The sequence below is a fragment of the Eubalaena glacialis genome, chromosome 11, assembly GCF_028564815.1.
Source record: "Eubalaena glacialis isolate mEubGla1 chromosome 11, mEubGla1.1.hap2.+ XY, whole genome shotgun sequence".
In the NCBI taxonomy this organism is placed as follows: domain Eukaryota; kingdom Metazoa; phylum Chordata; class Mammalia; order Artiodactyla; family Balaenidae; genus Eubalaena; species Eubalaena glacialis.
In genome coordinates, this window is record NC_083726.1 from 60,308,776 (window position 1) to 60,324,297 (window position 15,522).

A 15,522-nucleotide genomic window follows, 5' to 3' on the forward strand; every position below is an offset into this window, starting at 1 on the left:
AGGTTGGCTGAATGGCAGCCAGTGTCGGGGCGCCTCTATGGGAATGGCGAGTTCCGGGGTTCAGCCGCTCACTCAAGCCTGTGGCAAGGGGGCGGGTTCGAGAGGCGGGCCGAAGCCGAGGGCGGCGCGGGAGGCCCTGGTGCCGGAGCTCTCTCTGGGGACCGGAAGCCTGGACCAGAGCTACTGGAGGGAGCGGGGGCTGAGACTCTGACCAGGTACCGGCCCTGAGGAGGCGCGCGGGGGTGTGGGTGGAGGCGCGAGTTTCTCCCTGAGAGGGCAGGCAGGCCCTGGGGGGTACGCCCCGGAGGGGTCAGACTCTGTCCCCAGGTTGAAACAGGAGCTGTCGCCTCCTTCATCCTCCTGTCCAACCTAGGTCCCCAACCGTAACGCCCCCCCCTCCAGAAACACCCCTGCAACTTCCAAGACCCGAAACCTGGCATTGTTGCATTGGTTCAGTGTCTTGGCCAACGCTTTTACCTTCCGTTCTGTTATTTTTGATCCTTACCAAAAAAAGAAAGAAAAAAATAGAGTTCCTTTCAGAAAAGCTTATTGAGCACAAAATACGCGCCTAAAAGAGTGTTGGATAACTGGGAAAAAAAGGAGTTTACAGTCCTTAACCTCCGTGCTTGCAATCTATTTAAGAAGGCCAGGTTATTTGGTTTTGTTTTTCATATTTAAACCTCAGGGTTTACTTGCCTCCTTGCTTTATTAATACCAGCCAATTAGTTCCTTAGGAACTGGGGCCTCGTCGTTTGTTTTTTAAAATCAGTACAAGTACATAGTGTAAAAAGTCAAGCACTACTAAAGGGTTAAAGTGAAAAGAGGAGCCCCTGCCCAATTCTTTCCTTCCCCTGTCCCTACTTCCCAGAGGTAGAAAGGCAGCTCATGATTATTCATACTGGTGGAAAAGAATCTTTCCCACCCCAAGCATTTAATTTGTAATAAAATCATGTGACCTTTTTTTAGACTACAGAAGTGGGTGTTAATTCTTTTTTGTTAGGCTCAGGCTGCAAGAAGTTTTGATTTCCTAAACAGACAAATGGCAGTGGGCGGGGAAAGGTAGGGAGAAGGGCTCCACCCAGCCTGCTTGGTGACAGGCAAAAACAAGTTGTGAGTGAATTTTCTCACAAACTTAATAATCCACATGAAGAATCAGAGATTGACAGAGGTCATAAAAGTGTCCCAATCTTAGGGATTGAGTGACCCCTTACACAATATTTAAGTATCTTAAACATCTTCTAGAGAATGGAGCTCCTCTTTCCAACACGGAGAGCAGTTTATCTCCAAGGAGGTTCAGCCTCTGATAAAGCTTTGGGGCCAGCAGGGATAATGCTGAAATAAATACTTAAGACTGGGACTTCCCTGGTGGTCTAGTGGTTAAGACTCCACGCTTCCACTGCAGTGGGTTCAATCCCTGGTGGGGGAACTAAAATCCTGCATGCCGTGCGGCGTGGCCAAAAATAAATAAATAATAAAAAAACCTTTTTTTAAATACTTAAGACTGACCTTTAAATGCTCCAGCATAAGTGAATACAAACACAAACAAATAAATTTAAAACAAATTCATTGGGGGAGATAGATGAAATGAGATTGCAGAAATATCATACATGTTTGTTGAAGCTGGATGACAGGTACATGGATGATGCTTGTACTACTCACTCTACTTTGTTGTGTGTTTGAAAATTACCATTGAAACAGAAAGGCCTACATATTGGAGCTCTTAAATAGTACTCCCTGGAAGAATATGCGCCAAACTGATAATATTGGTTACTTCTGGAGAGGAGGAAAAGGGACCAAGATTGGGAGTGGGGTCAATCTAGACTTTACTTTTTTTCTGTATTTTTTCTTACCTGTATAATTAAACATTTTTTTAAATTTGTAATAATAAACAATCACGAGACTGTGGATGGTTTAGTCCAGCAAAATTTCCAATTGGGAACCTGCATCCTTCAGGCTCAGACCCCAAATGGCGCAGTGGGAGATGCTACAGAATCTTGACAGCCCATTTCAGGATCAGCTGCACCAGCTCTATTCAAATAGCCTCCTGCCGGTGGACATTCGACAGTACTTGGCTGTCTGGATTGAAGATCAGAACTGGTGAGGCCTTCAGGAAGTTGGGGGGATGAGAAAAATGATTTCTTTCTTCTGAGCCCCCAGGATCCTGCAGACACCAAGGGCAGGAAGGGGTTGGAAGGCCTCAAGATAGTAGCAACCCTGCAGAGATACTAATCCTTGTCCTTCCTGGTCACTAGGCAGGAAGCTGCACTGGGCAATGATGAGGCCAAGGCTAATATGCTGTTCTTCCACTTCTTGGACCAACTGAACTATGAGTGTAGCCGCTGCAGCCAGGACCCTGAGTGTTTGTTGCTACAGCACAACTTGCGAAAATTCTATCGGGACATTCAGGTACTTGGAGAAGCCAGGAATAACAAAGTAGGAATGGGAGCTGAGTGTAGAGGAGTACGTTTAGGGTATGGAACATGGAACAGGACCTGGAGGTTCAAAGGACAGGGGAAGATCTGGGGAAAATGGGACAGAGTCTGGACTTGGGAGATCACTGGCAGAGAGAAGGACATCGTCTAGATGACCCTTTCGGAAAGAGGCTAGGGTTTGGGGGACCAGTGGTGAAAAGGGGTAGGGCTTGGGACCCTGAAGAAGGGGAGAATACTGAGGTCACTGGTGGGGAGGGCCTGAGGTGGTAGTTCATTGATGGCAGTTGAGTTAAATCAATCCTTTCTCTTTTCCTACTGCAGGCCTTTCCCCAGGGCGCTACCCAATTGGCTGAGATGATCTTTAATCTCCTTCTGGAAGAAAAAAGAATTCTGACCCAGGCTCAGAGGGCTCAGTCGGTGAGAACAATTTGGTGGTGATGTTGAAAGCTCCTGGAGTAGAGAGGGTTCCTGCAAAGGACTCAGGAAATTTGCCTCAGAACAAGATCCCTCCACATCCTGTGGTTTCATTTCAGGCCTGGATTTCAGGGATGAAAGGTCAGAGTTGAAATGTGCTCAGAGCCTCTTATTTCAGGAGCAAGGAGAGCCAGTCCTTGCAGCATCTGGGGAGAGCCAGCAGCATGAGATTGAATCGCGGATCCTGGAATTAAAGGCTATGTTGGAGGTTGGTAGATGTGGCAAGAGCCAGGGTGGGCAGGACTCAGCCTGCCTCCTCTCACAGAAGCAGCCTCATCAGGGTCTCATCTCCTCTGCAGAAGCTGGTGAAATCCATCAGCCAACTGAAAGACCAGCAGGATGTCTTCTGCTTCCGATATAAGATCCAGACCTCAGGTAGAAAGCACATTGAGGGGTGGGAGAAAGATGCCTACTGGGAGGCCAAGGGTAGAATAGAGCAGAAGGGGAAAGCCCCAGTAAGCAATAATCACCTTCGGCTGCATCTTGCTGATTATAGTCCTGCTGCCATTGCAAAGCTGGAGGTGCCAGGGTATGTTGTAGAGGTCAGGCTGGAGGTGTAGCTGAGGGACAGCTAGTGAATGTTGGAGGGGATGCTTGGGAAACTGCCTTAGCAGATTGAGTGGGCTTCTGGTTCTAACAAGACCATTCAGAATTTGCATGAGGGCCCAGAGGTGCCTGTGCTTTGGTTGGTTCCCCTTCTTCTCCCTTCAGAACTCCCCACTCCTGACTCTGGCTGAGGTCTGGGCTGGGAAGGAGAGGGGAAGAAGCCCTAGGTCTGAGCATTTGTCTCACTCCTGCTCCTGCTGTCCAGCGAGGACACCCTCTTTGGACCCCCATCAGACCAGACAGCGGGACATTCTGCAGGAAACGCTCAATGAACTGGACAGAAGGAGAAAGGTGGGTGGCAGAGGACAGAGGGAGTGGGCAGCAGGGAACTGGGGAAAATGAGGCATTGGGAGCCCTGGCCTCCTAGCCTTGGCTTCTTTGTCTCTTCATCCCTGGTTGAACGGTGGAGGGTGATGGTGAGAGGCTCTCAGCACTCATTTTATGTCTTTCATAGGAGGTGCTAGATGCCTCCAAAGCACTGCTAGGCCGATTAACTACCCTAATTGAGCTACTGCTGCCCAAGCTGGAGGAGTGGAAAGTTCAGCAGCAGAAAGCCTGCATTGGAGGCCCCACGGATGGAGGGTTGGAGCAGTTGGAGAAGTGGTGAGAGGCACCTCCCCACCCTCGTGCTCACCTGGCCCTAGTCCTAACTACCCCCTGTGCTTTGTAGGTTATAATGCCCTGTGTATGGCAAGAGATATTGCCCTCCTTAATCTCTGCTCCCCAGAATGATCCCAGCTCTCTTGTCTGACTGCAGCTATGCTCTGCTCTTCATTCTCACCACCCAGGGAGCCCAGAGCCCAGTCTTTGCTTTGGGGAAAGTAATGAATTGATCCACAATCCGATTTCTCCTTCCTGCTTAATCACCCGAGAAATATCGTTTTACCTTTTTTTTAGTGCAATGAATATAATGCCAAAAAAAAAATTATCTGTTACCTTGATATCCAGATGTAGCTACTGTAATATTATTAAACAAAAATTGAATCATACTGTTGATACTATTTTGAGACCTGTGGGTTTGTTTGTTTTTTTTAACTTAGCAGTATATCATATTTACCCATGCCCATGATACTTTTATTTTTTACATCTTTTGGCCACGCCACACAGCATATGGGATGTGGGATCGTTCCCCAACCAGGGATCAAACCCGCACCCCCTGCAGTGGAAGAGTGGAGTCTTAACCCCTGGACCATCACGGAAGTCCCTACCCATGATACTTTTTTTTTTTTTTTTTTCTTTTTTTGGCTGTATTGGGTCTTCGTTGCTGCGCAGGCTTTCTCTAGTTGCGGTGAGCGGGGGCTACTCTTCCTTGCAGTGCTCAGGCTTCTCATTGCAGTGGCTTCTCTTGTTGCGGAGCACGGGCTCTAGGTGCGCGGGCTTCAGTAGTTGTGGCACGTGGGCTCAGTAGTTGTGGTTCTTGGGCTCTAGAACACAGGCTCAGTAGTTGTGGCACACAAGCTTGGTTGCTCCGCGGCATGTGGGATCTTCCCAGAACAGGGCTTGAACCTGTGTCTCCTGCATTGGCAGGCGGATTCTTAACCACTGCGCCACCAGGGAAGCCCTAAACAAATTTCTTTATTTGTTTTCCAGTAAACTCCTTATTTTATATTAATTTTATTGTGATGTAGAAAAAAATAACTAATGTGTCCTTCAACATATTTGAAAAATACCTATTATTTAGATACTTTCTCATGAGAAAATTTATTATAATTTAAACTATTAAAAATATACCATGGGGCGGGGCGCCTGTGGAATGAACTGGGAGACTGGGATTGACATATATACACCATTGATACTATGTATAAAACAGATAACTAATGAGAACCTACTGTACAGCACAGGGAACTCTACTCAGTGCTCTGTGGTGACCTAAATGGAAAGGAAATCCAAAAAAGAGGGAATATATGTATACATGTAGCTGATTCACTTTGCTGTATAGCAGAAAGTAACACAACATTGTAAAGCAACTATTCTCCAATAAAAATTAATATAAAAAAATAAAAATATACCACTGTTCAGATAAATTGAAAACAGATATATAGGGCTTAGAGTACAGGATAAGTATTTACATTACAGTTGCACATGTATTCATCATATTGTACAGGGGTTGGCAAATTATGGCCTGTGAGTGATTTCTTGCTATTTTAAACAGTGCTGCAGTAAATAACCTCATAGCTCCATCTTTATTTACATCTCCAATTATTTCTGTAATGTAAGTTATCAGAAGTGATATTCCTGGGTTAAAGTATATATTGGGTTGGCCAAAAAGTCCGTTCGGTTAGTGAATGCATTGTTCAATAAAATTCTTGGTGAAAATGAAAAATGTGTTTGTTGTTTTTACTTAAAAATGAACGAACTTTTTGGCCAGCCCAATACCTTTTCTTGGTGGTGGTGGTGCTGTTATTGTGTTGTTCTTTTGTTTCATTGTTTTTAATACAAAGAGATTTATTTCTTTTTCTGATTGTAAATATAAAATATACTAATTGGAAAAATTTCAGAACACTTAAAAGAGAAAAAAAGTAAAAATGACCCATGTGCATAATCTGATCGTTCAGAGGTAACCACTGTTAATGATTTTTTAAAAAAATTTTTTGATGTGGACCATTTTTAAAGTCTTTATTGAATTTGTTACAATATTGCTTCTGTTTTATGTTTTGGTTTTTTGGCCGTGAGGCATGTGGGGTCTTAGCTCCCCGACCAGGGATCGAACCCACACCCCCTGCATTGGAAGGTGAAGTCTTAACCATTGGACCACCAGGGAAGTCCCCTGTTAATGCTTTTGAATACATTTTTCCAGATTTTCCCTATGCATATTCACAAATATGCATCTATTTTAAACAGAACTCAGATTATATCATATATATACTATCTTGTAATTTTTTTAATTTAATGTTTTTGAACATTTTTTCTTGTTAAAAATTTGTGCCTATATCATTATTTTTAATGGTTGCATAGTATTCCATGATGTCAATATGCCATAATTTATATACCCAATATCAATTGTTTCTAATTTTTCTATTACAGAAAACAAAGCTATGAACTATGAACAGCTGTCTTTGTCCATTTGTTTGTCTGATTATTTCCTTAGGATATATCTTAGAAATGGAATACTGCAAAATGTATATACATTTTTTGAAGCTTTTTATTTTTATTTTTTATATGTTTTTTGGCCACACCACGCAGCATGTGGGATCTTAGTTCCCCGACTAGGGATTGAACCCACGCCCCTTGCATTGGAAGCGCGGAGTCTTAACCACTGGACCACCAGCGAAGTACCCTGAAGCTTTTTAAAAAAATAGTTCCAAACTGCTATCCCAATCTGTTTGCTCTTATGTAGTGGATAATTGTTTTCCTGTTACCATATTGCTTATCATTATTATTTCTTATTATATAGACAGTAAAACACATACAACTTCATCCCTTACTAGTTTTATGACCTTGAGCAAGTCACTTTACTCTTTCTATGCCTCAGCTTTACCGTCTGTAAAATAGGGATAATAATAGTACCTACCTCATAGGGCTGTTGTAAGAATTAACCCTATGCATGAAGATGTGTGAAGCACTTAGAATAAAAAGTACATATCAAGCATCATGTGAAAGTTAGCTTTATTATGTTTTTATCAATCTTTTATCAATTTTATATGTGAAAGTGGCTTTGATGTTCATTCCTTAGGTTATGAACAATGTTGAAAAATCTTTCACATGCTTCCTGGATTCTTTTTTGTCCCAATCAGTTTCTGACTTTCCACATAGTTAAAGGGGAGCTCTTGGAGCCTGTTTGGGGATTCCAGGAAACTGATGGATTCTTTCTCCCTTGGATTCTGTCACCCAGGTTCACAGCTGGAGCAAAGCTGTTGTTTCATCTGCGGCAACTGCTGAAGGAGCTAAAGGGATTGAGTCACATGGTCACCTATCAGGGGGACCCTCTGATCGAAGGGGTGGATCTGCGGAAGGCCCAGGTCACAGAGCTGCTACAGCGCCTGCTCCACAGGTCTAGAGGCCAGGGAGGGACCTCGAGGGAGGCCAGAGGGAAGGGACAAGGGGAGCCATTCTTACAGATACTGACCTCTATATGTTCTCTCCACATCTCCCCAGAGCCTTTGTAGTAGAAACCCAGCCCTGCATGCCCCAAACTTCCCATCGACCCCTCATCCTCAAGACTGGGAGCAAGTTCACCGTCCGAACAAGGTTGGCATTTCAGAACTCATTCCTGCTTCCTTTTACCAGCCCTGAAGCTTTCTGGCTTTACAAATCTTCCCACTCTTGGCTGTTTCTTCTCTCTTTCCCCCTCAATCTACTTACCTCTTTTAATCTCTTCCCTTGTTTTTTTCGAACATCTGGTCTATCCAGGAGATTGAAGTTGACCACTTTCCCCCATCTACCTCCCTCCCCTGCAGGCTGCTGGTGAGACTCCAGGAAGGCAATGAGTCACTGACTGCAGAAGTCTCCATTGACAGGTAAGTTGGGGCAGGTGAAGGGTGTGACCAAGGGGTGGCCAGGAAGTGGGGTGGTGGGGTGGAGGAGGCACCTACTCTTTACAACAGGGCCCTGGGGCTGTGTTCTTTTCCCTTCCATTCCTACCTCATAGAAATAGCTCATCTCTTTTGTTGAGTGCTTACTATGTGACATGTAGCTTGTCAAGTACCCAATTTAAAATTATCACAGGAACCCCATGAGTTAGGTATTATCAATGCACTATTCAAATGAGGAAACAAGTTCAGATAATTTATGTCTCTAGTGCAAGGCCACATAGCTGGTGAGCTGCAGATTTGGGTTTCAACCCGGGTCTGTCTGATTCCAAAGACCAAATTCCTAACTTCTACACTATTTTGCTTCCCAGTGATTTTTTTTTTTTTTCTTTACAGAAATCCTCCTGAATTACAAGGGTAGGTGCCTGACAAGGATACTGCAAACTTTTGTGCACTGCATGACCTGTACCATCATATGTGGCAGCCCTGATAGGGACACAAACAAGGAGGAGGTTGATTTGGGTGGTGTATGGACAGAGGGAGAAGGGGAGGTCTGAAATGAAGTGGAACTTTTGTTGTTTTCCTGCTGAGTTTTTAGAATAACTCTGTTCCTGACCTCCATATATCTTCTTCCTCCTTGGAATAGCTTCCGGAAGTTCAACATTCTGACCTCAAACCAGAAAACTTTGACTCCTGAGAAAGGGCAGAGTCAGGGCTTAATTTGGGACTTTGGCTACCTGGTAAGAAGGGATGGTATCTTAAGGTTGTAGTTCAATCGAACAAGCTGGGGGAAGTTCCCAGGCCTTGGGAAGTCCTGAGGGCAAAGCAGGGGTTCCAGGGACCCTGGGGTCCTTGCTCTGGCATTCTCTCTCCCTCCCCTCAATTCACAGACGCTGGTGGAGCAGCGTTCAGGTGGTTCAGGAAAGGGCAGCAATAAGGTGAGGCCTGGACAGGGGGTTGAGGGGCAGGAGGAACTTAGCAAAGGCCACGCTGATCACTGGTCTTCTGCTGTCCCAGGGGCCACTGGCCGTGACAGAGGAACTGCACATTATCAGCTTCACAGTCAGATACACCTACCAGGGTCTGAAGCAGGAACTGAAGGTGAGTGAAAATGGAGTGCATTTGGGGGAAGACCTAAGGAGGGGTTAAGCAGAAGCCTCTCAGGGTGGGATATTGTCTGGCCCTTACCAGATGTCTACAGCTGGAAACATCACATCCCTCTTCTGTGACTTCTGTCTCCTCCCCAGACGGACACCCTTCCTGTGGTGATTATTTCTAACATGAACCAACTCTCAATTGCCTGGGCCTCGGTTCTCTGGTTCAATCTGCTCAGCTCAAACCCCCAGGTAGGAGGTGGGCCCAACAGGTGAAGGGTGGCCAGGAGGGGCGTGGAAGCTTGGTGTGAGGGCACTGCCTCTGAGCCACCGTCCCTTCCTACCTCTGCAGAATCAGCAGTTCTTCTCCAGCCCCGCCAAGGCCCCCTGGGACTTGCTGGGCCCTGCTCTCAGTTGGCAATTCTCCTCCTACGTTGGCCGAGGCCTCGACTCAGACCAGCTTGGCATGCTGCGGGACAAGCTGTTTGGTACAGACCTTCTTTTCTCTCAGCCTTTCCCCAGCCTTTGTCTGCCCCCGCCCTCCATCCTTTCTGTCCCAGGACCCTTGGCCCTGCCTCTTCTGTCATCTGAACTGTCTGTCTGCCCACAGGGCAGAACTCCAGGACTGAGGGTGCCTTGTTGTCCTGGGTCCATTTCATTAAGGTAACTCCCTGCATCCTGTGCAGCTAGACCTTGGCCCCCGTCCAATTACTAGTCCTTCCCCACACCCAGGGCAGCTCCACATCTCTTCCTGCCTTTCCATTCCTCCTTCAGCGAGAGAGCCCCCCTGGCAAGCTACCATTCTGGACGTGGCTCGACAAAATTCTGGACCTGGTACATGACCACCTGAAGGATCTCTGGAATGATGGGTAAGGCCTTGGTCAGCCTCCCTCTCTTCCCTGCCGCCTTTCTGTGCTTGAGAGTGGACTCTATGTGCCCTCATGTGGCAAATAAGGGGAGAGAGCAGAACCCGGTGCCAGGTCATACCCCCTCACGTTTGCACTAATAGTCTCCTAGCCCGTATTTGTCTAGCATCCACTGTGTTCCAGAGCCTGCGGGGTGCTTTTTATGAATTCTCTCACGTAATCGTTATAACCCTGCTGGGCGATGGGTGTTGTCACCCTCAAGGGAGGAAATGAAAGCTCAGAGAGGTTAAAGGACTTACACCAGGGGCAGAGTTGGGATTCAAACCGAGGCCTGTCTGACCCCACACCTATGCTCTTTCCACCACACTGCCTGCCCATTTGTGTAGCACTTTGCCTTTTACAAGGTGCTTTTCATCTGTGTGACCTCACCGCAGCTTCACACCTCTTCCAACCCTGGGAGGTGGATATTGTCAGTAAAGTAAAATGACTTGGCCAACATGGAACAGTTTGTAACAAGGTGGCAGAGCCAGGGCCCAAACCTGGCACTCTGTCCCTCTACAAGGGGAGCAGGAGGCAGGAGGGCCTCACAGCTGCTCTCTGCGCTACAGACGCATCATGGGCTTTGTGAGCCGGAGCCAGGAGCGCCGGCTGCTGAAGAAGACCATCTCTGGCACCTTTCTGCTGCGCTTCAGTGAAACATTGGAAGGGGGCATTACCTGCTCCTGGGTGGAACACCAAGATGATGGTCAGCTGCTCTGCCCTGCTGTTTCCACAGCCTCTCTTGCTGCCCCTCCGCCTGCCCTTGGCTTCCCTGGCTCTGTCCTGAATCCCTCAGCAGATTTGTGGTTGGGCAGCCAGGGTGGGGGGTTCCCAGGCCCAGCCTCTTCCCTCAAGCCTGGCTGTTCCTGCATCCACTCTCCAGATAAGGTGCTCATCTACTCTGTGCAGCCCTTCACCAAGGAGGTGCTGCAGTCACTCCCGCTGACCAAAATCATCAGCCAGTACCAGCTGCTCACTGAGGAGAACATACCTGAGAACCCACTGTGCTTCCTCTACCCACGAATCCCCCGGGATGAGGCTTTTGGGTGCTACTCCCAGGAGAAAGGTGAGAAGCATTGATATACTTCACTGGTAGAGTGCAGGGATCCACAGGCATCCACACATCCAACTCTTTCCTTTCAACATGGGAAAACCGATATCCAAAGAAGTTAAGGGCTTTGTCTATGGGATACTGCTAGTTAGTAGGGAGACATGACTGTCAGGACTGCCTGCACTAGGGGACCCTGGGGCTATGTGTCCAATCTGTTGACCTCCCCTGCCTCCTGTGTCTGTCCCCCATAGTTAATCTCCAGGAACGGAAGAAATACCTGAAACATAAGCTCATTGTGGTCTCTAACAGGTGAGATGTGAACTCTTTGCCCATCTTCCCTAACTCTTTTTGGCTGATATAGTGACCCAGACCTGCCCAATTCCGGTCTCTCCAGCCTTCTTTCCTACTGACCCACACTCCCCAGCCCTCTAGGTTTGTTTCCTACTCTTTTAGTCTCTCTCCTCTCTGTTTTCCTGCTGCCATCCTTAGGTTGTCTCCATAGGGGTTCCCTGATAATAATAGTCATAATCATTGATGTTAATGGACATCTACTTAATGCCAAGCATGGTACTAGATTTTTTTAGAACATTTTTTTCATTTAATCCTTATGAGAACCCATTTGAGCCAGTAATGAATGATAACAGCCACATTTAATGAAAGTTTATTATGTTCCAGGCACTGGGCTAAATGCTTTGTGTTCATTTTCTCATTTATTGAATCTTCATAATTGTCCTATGAGGCAGAAGATACTGTTATTACTGTTTTCAGCTGAGGAACCTGAGGTTTAGTGTGGTGAAGTGGCATGCCTAAGGTACATGGCTAATCAATGATCCAGGTCTGTCAAATTCCAAAGCCCTGCTTTTAACCATCTTACTGCCTCTCAAGTATTATGAGGTATTGTTGTTCCCTTTTTACAGATGATAAATCTGAGGCTCAGAGAGGTTAGGTCACTTTGCCTAAGGTCACCCAACTTGTAAATGATAGGATTTAAACCTCTGGTTAACCTTAAGCCCTCTGCTCTATTGCCTTTTAGACTAGAGAGATAGCCTCTGCTTTCTCTACCATTCCCCACTTTACCTAAACAACTGAGCCCTGCTCCTTTGTCTGTATTGGGGTATCCAGACAGGTGGATGAGCTGCAACAACTGCCGGAGCTTAAGCTGGAGCCAGAACTGGAGTCATTAGAGCTGGATCTGGGGCTGGCACCAGGGCCAGAGCCAGGGCCGGGCCTGGACTTAGAGCCACTGCTGGAGGCAGGGCTGGATCTGGGGCCAGCACTGGAGTCCACTCTGGAGCCCGTGCTGGAGCCCACTCTGGAGCCTGTGCTGGAGTCCACTCTGGAGCCCACGCTGGAGTCCACTCTGGAGCCCACACTGGAGTCCATTCTGGAGGCCACACTGGAGCCCACACTAGGCGAGGTGTCACAGAGAGTCCCAGAGCCAAACCTGGGACCAGGACTGAAGCTGGAGCCTATTCCAGAGCCTATTTCACAGCCACTGCCAGAGCCGGATTTGCCCCATGATCTGAGACACCTGAACACTGAGGACATGGAAAGTAAGTGATGCGATGGGGCTAGGGAAGAGGGGACACATTCCCTTTCCCAACTCCCCTCCCTCACCCACTACAGAAAAAGACTGAGTTCTGAGCTCCTCATTGGAGAAAGGCTTACTTCCCTGTGATTCCTTTTATTAGGAAATACACACGCCTCCCCCGCCCCACCTAAGTGCCCCCCTCAGGCCCTGTCTAGGCCTCTGCTGCCATCCTCTCTCACTTTCTCTGCTGCTTTGGGAACTCCTTGCCTAAGATCAGGGCCTGACTTATTTCTCTGGACTATCTAGTCTTCAGAAACAGCAGGAAGATTGAAGAAATCATGCCAAATGGTGACCCACTGTTGGCTGGCCAGAACACCATGGATGAAGCTTACGTCTTCCCTCGCAGCCATTTCTACACAGATGGGCCCTTGATTCCTTCTGACTACTAGAAACTACATTTTCTCTGTTCTTTCCATATATTTTGCCCTTCCTACCTCTCACATCATGATGTTGCTCTCCAAGGATGGGAAATCAGGCGTGTGCTCCTTCTAAACTGGGTTAACCGTGGGATTTGGAGTGAGAGGTAGAAGCATAATATGGGTAAGGAACGGGCACCAATGAATCAGAACAGATGTTACCCATAGCTCCAGCTAGGAGCCTGGAGGCTGCCTACTGTGCTGGGAGGTATAGGAATTTGAGGGCAGGCCAGAACAGTTAGGAGGTACTTGGAGGGCTCAGGGCAGTGGCTTTTTTCCAGTATGGAAGGCTTTCAACATTTTAGTAGCTGATAAGACTAACCTGGTGCCTACTTCATCTTCCTGGAGTGCCCTTTCTGCTCAAAACAGCTCTGACTTCTGATCCTGCAGTGATTCAGAACTCCTGTCTTTGGCCAAATACACTCTTGGCCAGGAAAGCAGGGAAGGAAGCCCTGGGTCAGAGAGCAAGAGAGGGCCACACTTAGGACCCCCACTTCCTAATCACAGTCCCTTGTAATCTCATTCAGCTTGCTTAGCCATGTAGGGATTAAGGCCAAAAAGATCACGGTTACTGTATATACCAAGGGGTCATGAGGAAAGATCCCTCTCCACCATAGCCCTGCAGAGTAGAAGGATGCATTTTGTAGTCCTTTGGCCCTGTTTTTCCGTTCTGTTTCTTTTTACTAACAAGCCTAGAAATTAGACTTAGATATCCACATAAATAAGTCTTTATTGAAAAAAGTGCATAATTCAGTATAAATATAATAAATATTCCTCCTCCCCAAACTGCTGCCACGATGATAAATAATCCCAAAATTTCCCTTCCCATGTAATAAATATTCAGCCTGTTCTAGGTCAGCATCGTAAGTCAGTCAGTATTGGTAATTTTTCAACAGAGCAAGTCCTGTTAAAATTAATGGACTGATTAACTTGTTGGCTCACAGGTGTCTAGGCTGATAAATTCATCTTAGCATTGCTGAGCCGTGGAGGTCTGGGTGCCATCCTTAAGCTGCTGGCTTAGGGGCTCAGAGTTGCTGCTCCATGGGCAAAGACCCTGGCAGCTACAGCCACAAAGGCCTGGAGGCTGCGAAGGATCTTGAGACGGAGAAGGAGGCGCTGCCACGGCTGGCTGGGACTGGGGCTTGGAGTCTGCTCAGTCTCCCAGTGGTGACCCTCGGGCTGAAAGGACACAGGACACAATCAGAGAGGACTCTAGATCCTTCACTCCCCCGCCAGGCTCTGTCTCTGACACCTGCAAGCCCCACTCCTCCAGGCCCCTAGTTCATACCTGCAAGAGTTCCCTGAGGCCCAGTAGGGAGGCATGAAGCTGGCCCACAGGGCCATCGGGGAGTAGAGAAGGCTCCCCTGTGAAAATATCTGAGCCCAGCAGCTTCTCATAAAAAACCAGGCCTTGGTGGATCCTTTGCAAGCAGGACTGGGGAGAAAAGAAAGCAGTGAAAAAAAACAGATACAGGGACTTCCCTGGTGGTCCAGTGGTTAAGACTCCGTGCTTCCACTGTAGGGGGCATGGGTTTGATCCCGGGTTGGGGAACTAAGAGCCCGCATGCCGCTCAGCGCAGCCAAAAAAAACACACCAAAAACAAAAAATAGAGAGGGAGAGAAAGAAAGAAAGAGAAAAAAGGAAGGAAGGAAAGAAAGAGAAAAAAAAGGAAGGAGGGGAAAGAAAGGAAGAAGGAGTGAGAAGAAGGAAGGAAAGAAAAGAGAAAGGAAAAGAAAAAGAAGACAGATACCTTCTAATTACTCCACCAAAGACCCACCTGATATTTGCCATTCTTAGAAACGGCTGTGATATGAATGTTTGCGGCCCCATAAAATTCATATTTTGATATCCTGATCCCCATGTGACGGTATTAGGAAGTGGTACCCTTGGGAGGTTACTAGGTCATGAGGATGGAGCCTTCAAGAGTGGGATTATTGCTCTTATAAAAGATACCCACAGAACTCCCTAATCACTTCCACAATGTGAGGAGACAAGAAGTCTGCAACCAGAAGAGGGCCCTCACTCAACCATGCTGGCACCTTAATCTCAGACTTCCAGCCTCCGGAACTGTGAGAAATAAATGTCTGTTGTGGGCTTCCTTGGTGGCACAGTGGTTAAGAATCCGCCTGCCAATGCAGGGGACACGGGTTCGAGCCCTGGTCCAGGAAGATCCCACATGCTGCAGAGCAGCTAAGCCCATGTGCCACAGCTACTGAAGCCCGTGCACCTAGAGCCCATACTCCACAGCAAGAGAAGCCACCGCAACAGAGCCCACACTGCAACGAAGAGTAGCCCCCGCTCACCGCAACTAGAGAAAGCCCACACGTACCCACAAAGACCCAACGCAGCCAAAAATAAATTAAAATTTTAAAAATAAATTATTTTTTAAAATAAAAAATGTCTGTTTATAAACTACTGAGTCTATGGTTTGTTGTTATAGCAGGCTGAATGGACAAGGACAGATATAACTTTTACTAATTCAC

The 15,522-nt window shown here is 47.1% G+C and overlaps 2 protein-coding genes across 2 annotated transcripts in view; one reads left to right on the top strand and one right to left on the bottom strand.

Moving 5' to 3' along the window:
* On the top strand, nt 1-15,451 carry STAT2 (signal transducer and activator of transcription 2). The gene is made up of 24 exons (XM_061204927.1): nt 1-215; nt 1,954-2,097; nt 2,253-2,406; nt 2,754-2,849; nt 3,025-3,114; nt 3,206-3,281; nt 3,718-3,803; nt 3,967-4,115; nt 7,345-7,503; nt 7,608-7,700; nt 7,910-7,969; nt 8,378-8,398; nt 8,628-8,721; nt 8,872-8,919; nt 8,999-9,082; nt 9,229-9,327; nt 9,428-9,563; nt 9,686-9,738; nt 9,850-9,944; nt 10,550-10,686; nt 10,864-11,046; nt 11,283-11,340; nt 12,154-12,584; nt 12,869-15,451. The coding sequence occupies exons 2-24, from the start codon at nt 1,967-1,969 to the stop codon at nt 13,009-13,011; spliced, it is 2,676 nt and encodes an 891-aa protein (XP_061060910.1). The 5' UTR covers nt 1-215; nt 1,954-1,966; the 3' UTR covers nt 13,012-15,451.
* IL23A (interleukin 23 subunit alpha) overlaps nt 13,820-15,522 on the bottom strand; it is a 5,545-nt gene continuing 3,842 nt past the window's right edge. Inside the window, exons 5-6 of the mRNA XM_061204928.1 lie at nt 14,327-14,473; nt 13,820-14,217 (exon numbers count right to left, since the gene is read on the bottom strand). Of these exons, the coding sequence (XP_061060911.1) occupies nt 14,056-14,217; nt 14,327-14,473 (309 nt within the window). The 3' untranslated portion in view covers nt 13,820-14,055. The remainder of the gene's footprint in view (nt 14,218-14,326; nt 14,474-15,522) is intronic.

Coding starts and splice junctions, on each gene's coding strand:
- STAT2 (XM_061204927.1), top strand. CDS start 1,967: ATGGCGCAGTGGGAGATGCTACAGAATCTTGACAGCCCATTTCAGGAT. Junction 7,970..8,377: donor GCAGAAGTCTCCATTGACAG/GTAAGTTGGGGC, acceptor TTTTCTTTACAG/AAATCCTCCTGAATTACAAG. Junction 8,399..8,627: donor AATCCTCCTGAATTACAAGG/GTAGGTGCCTGA, acceptor TCCTTGGAATAG/CTTCCGGAAGTTCAACATTC.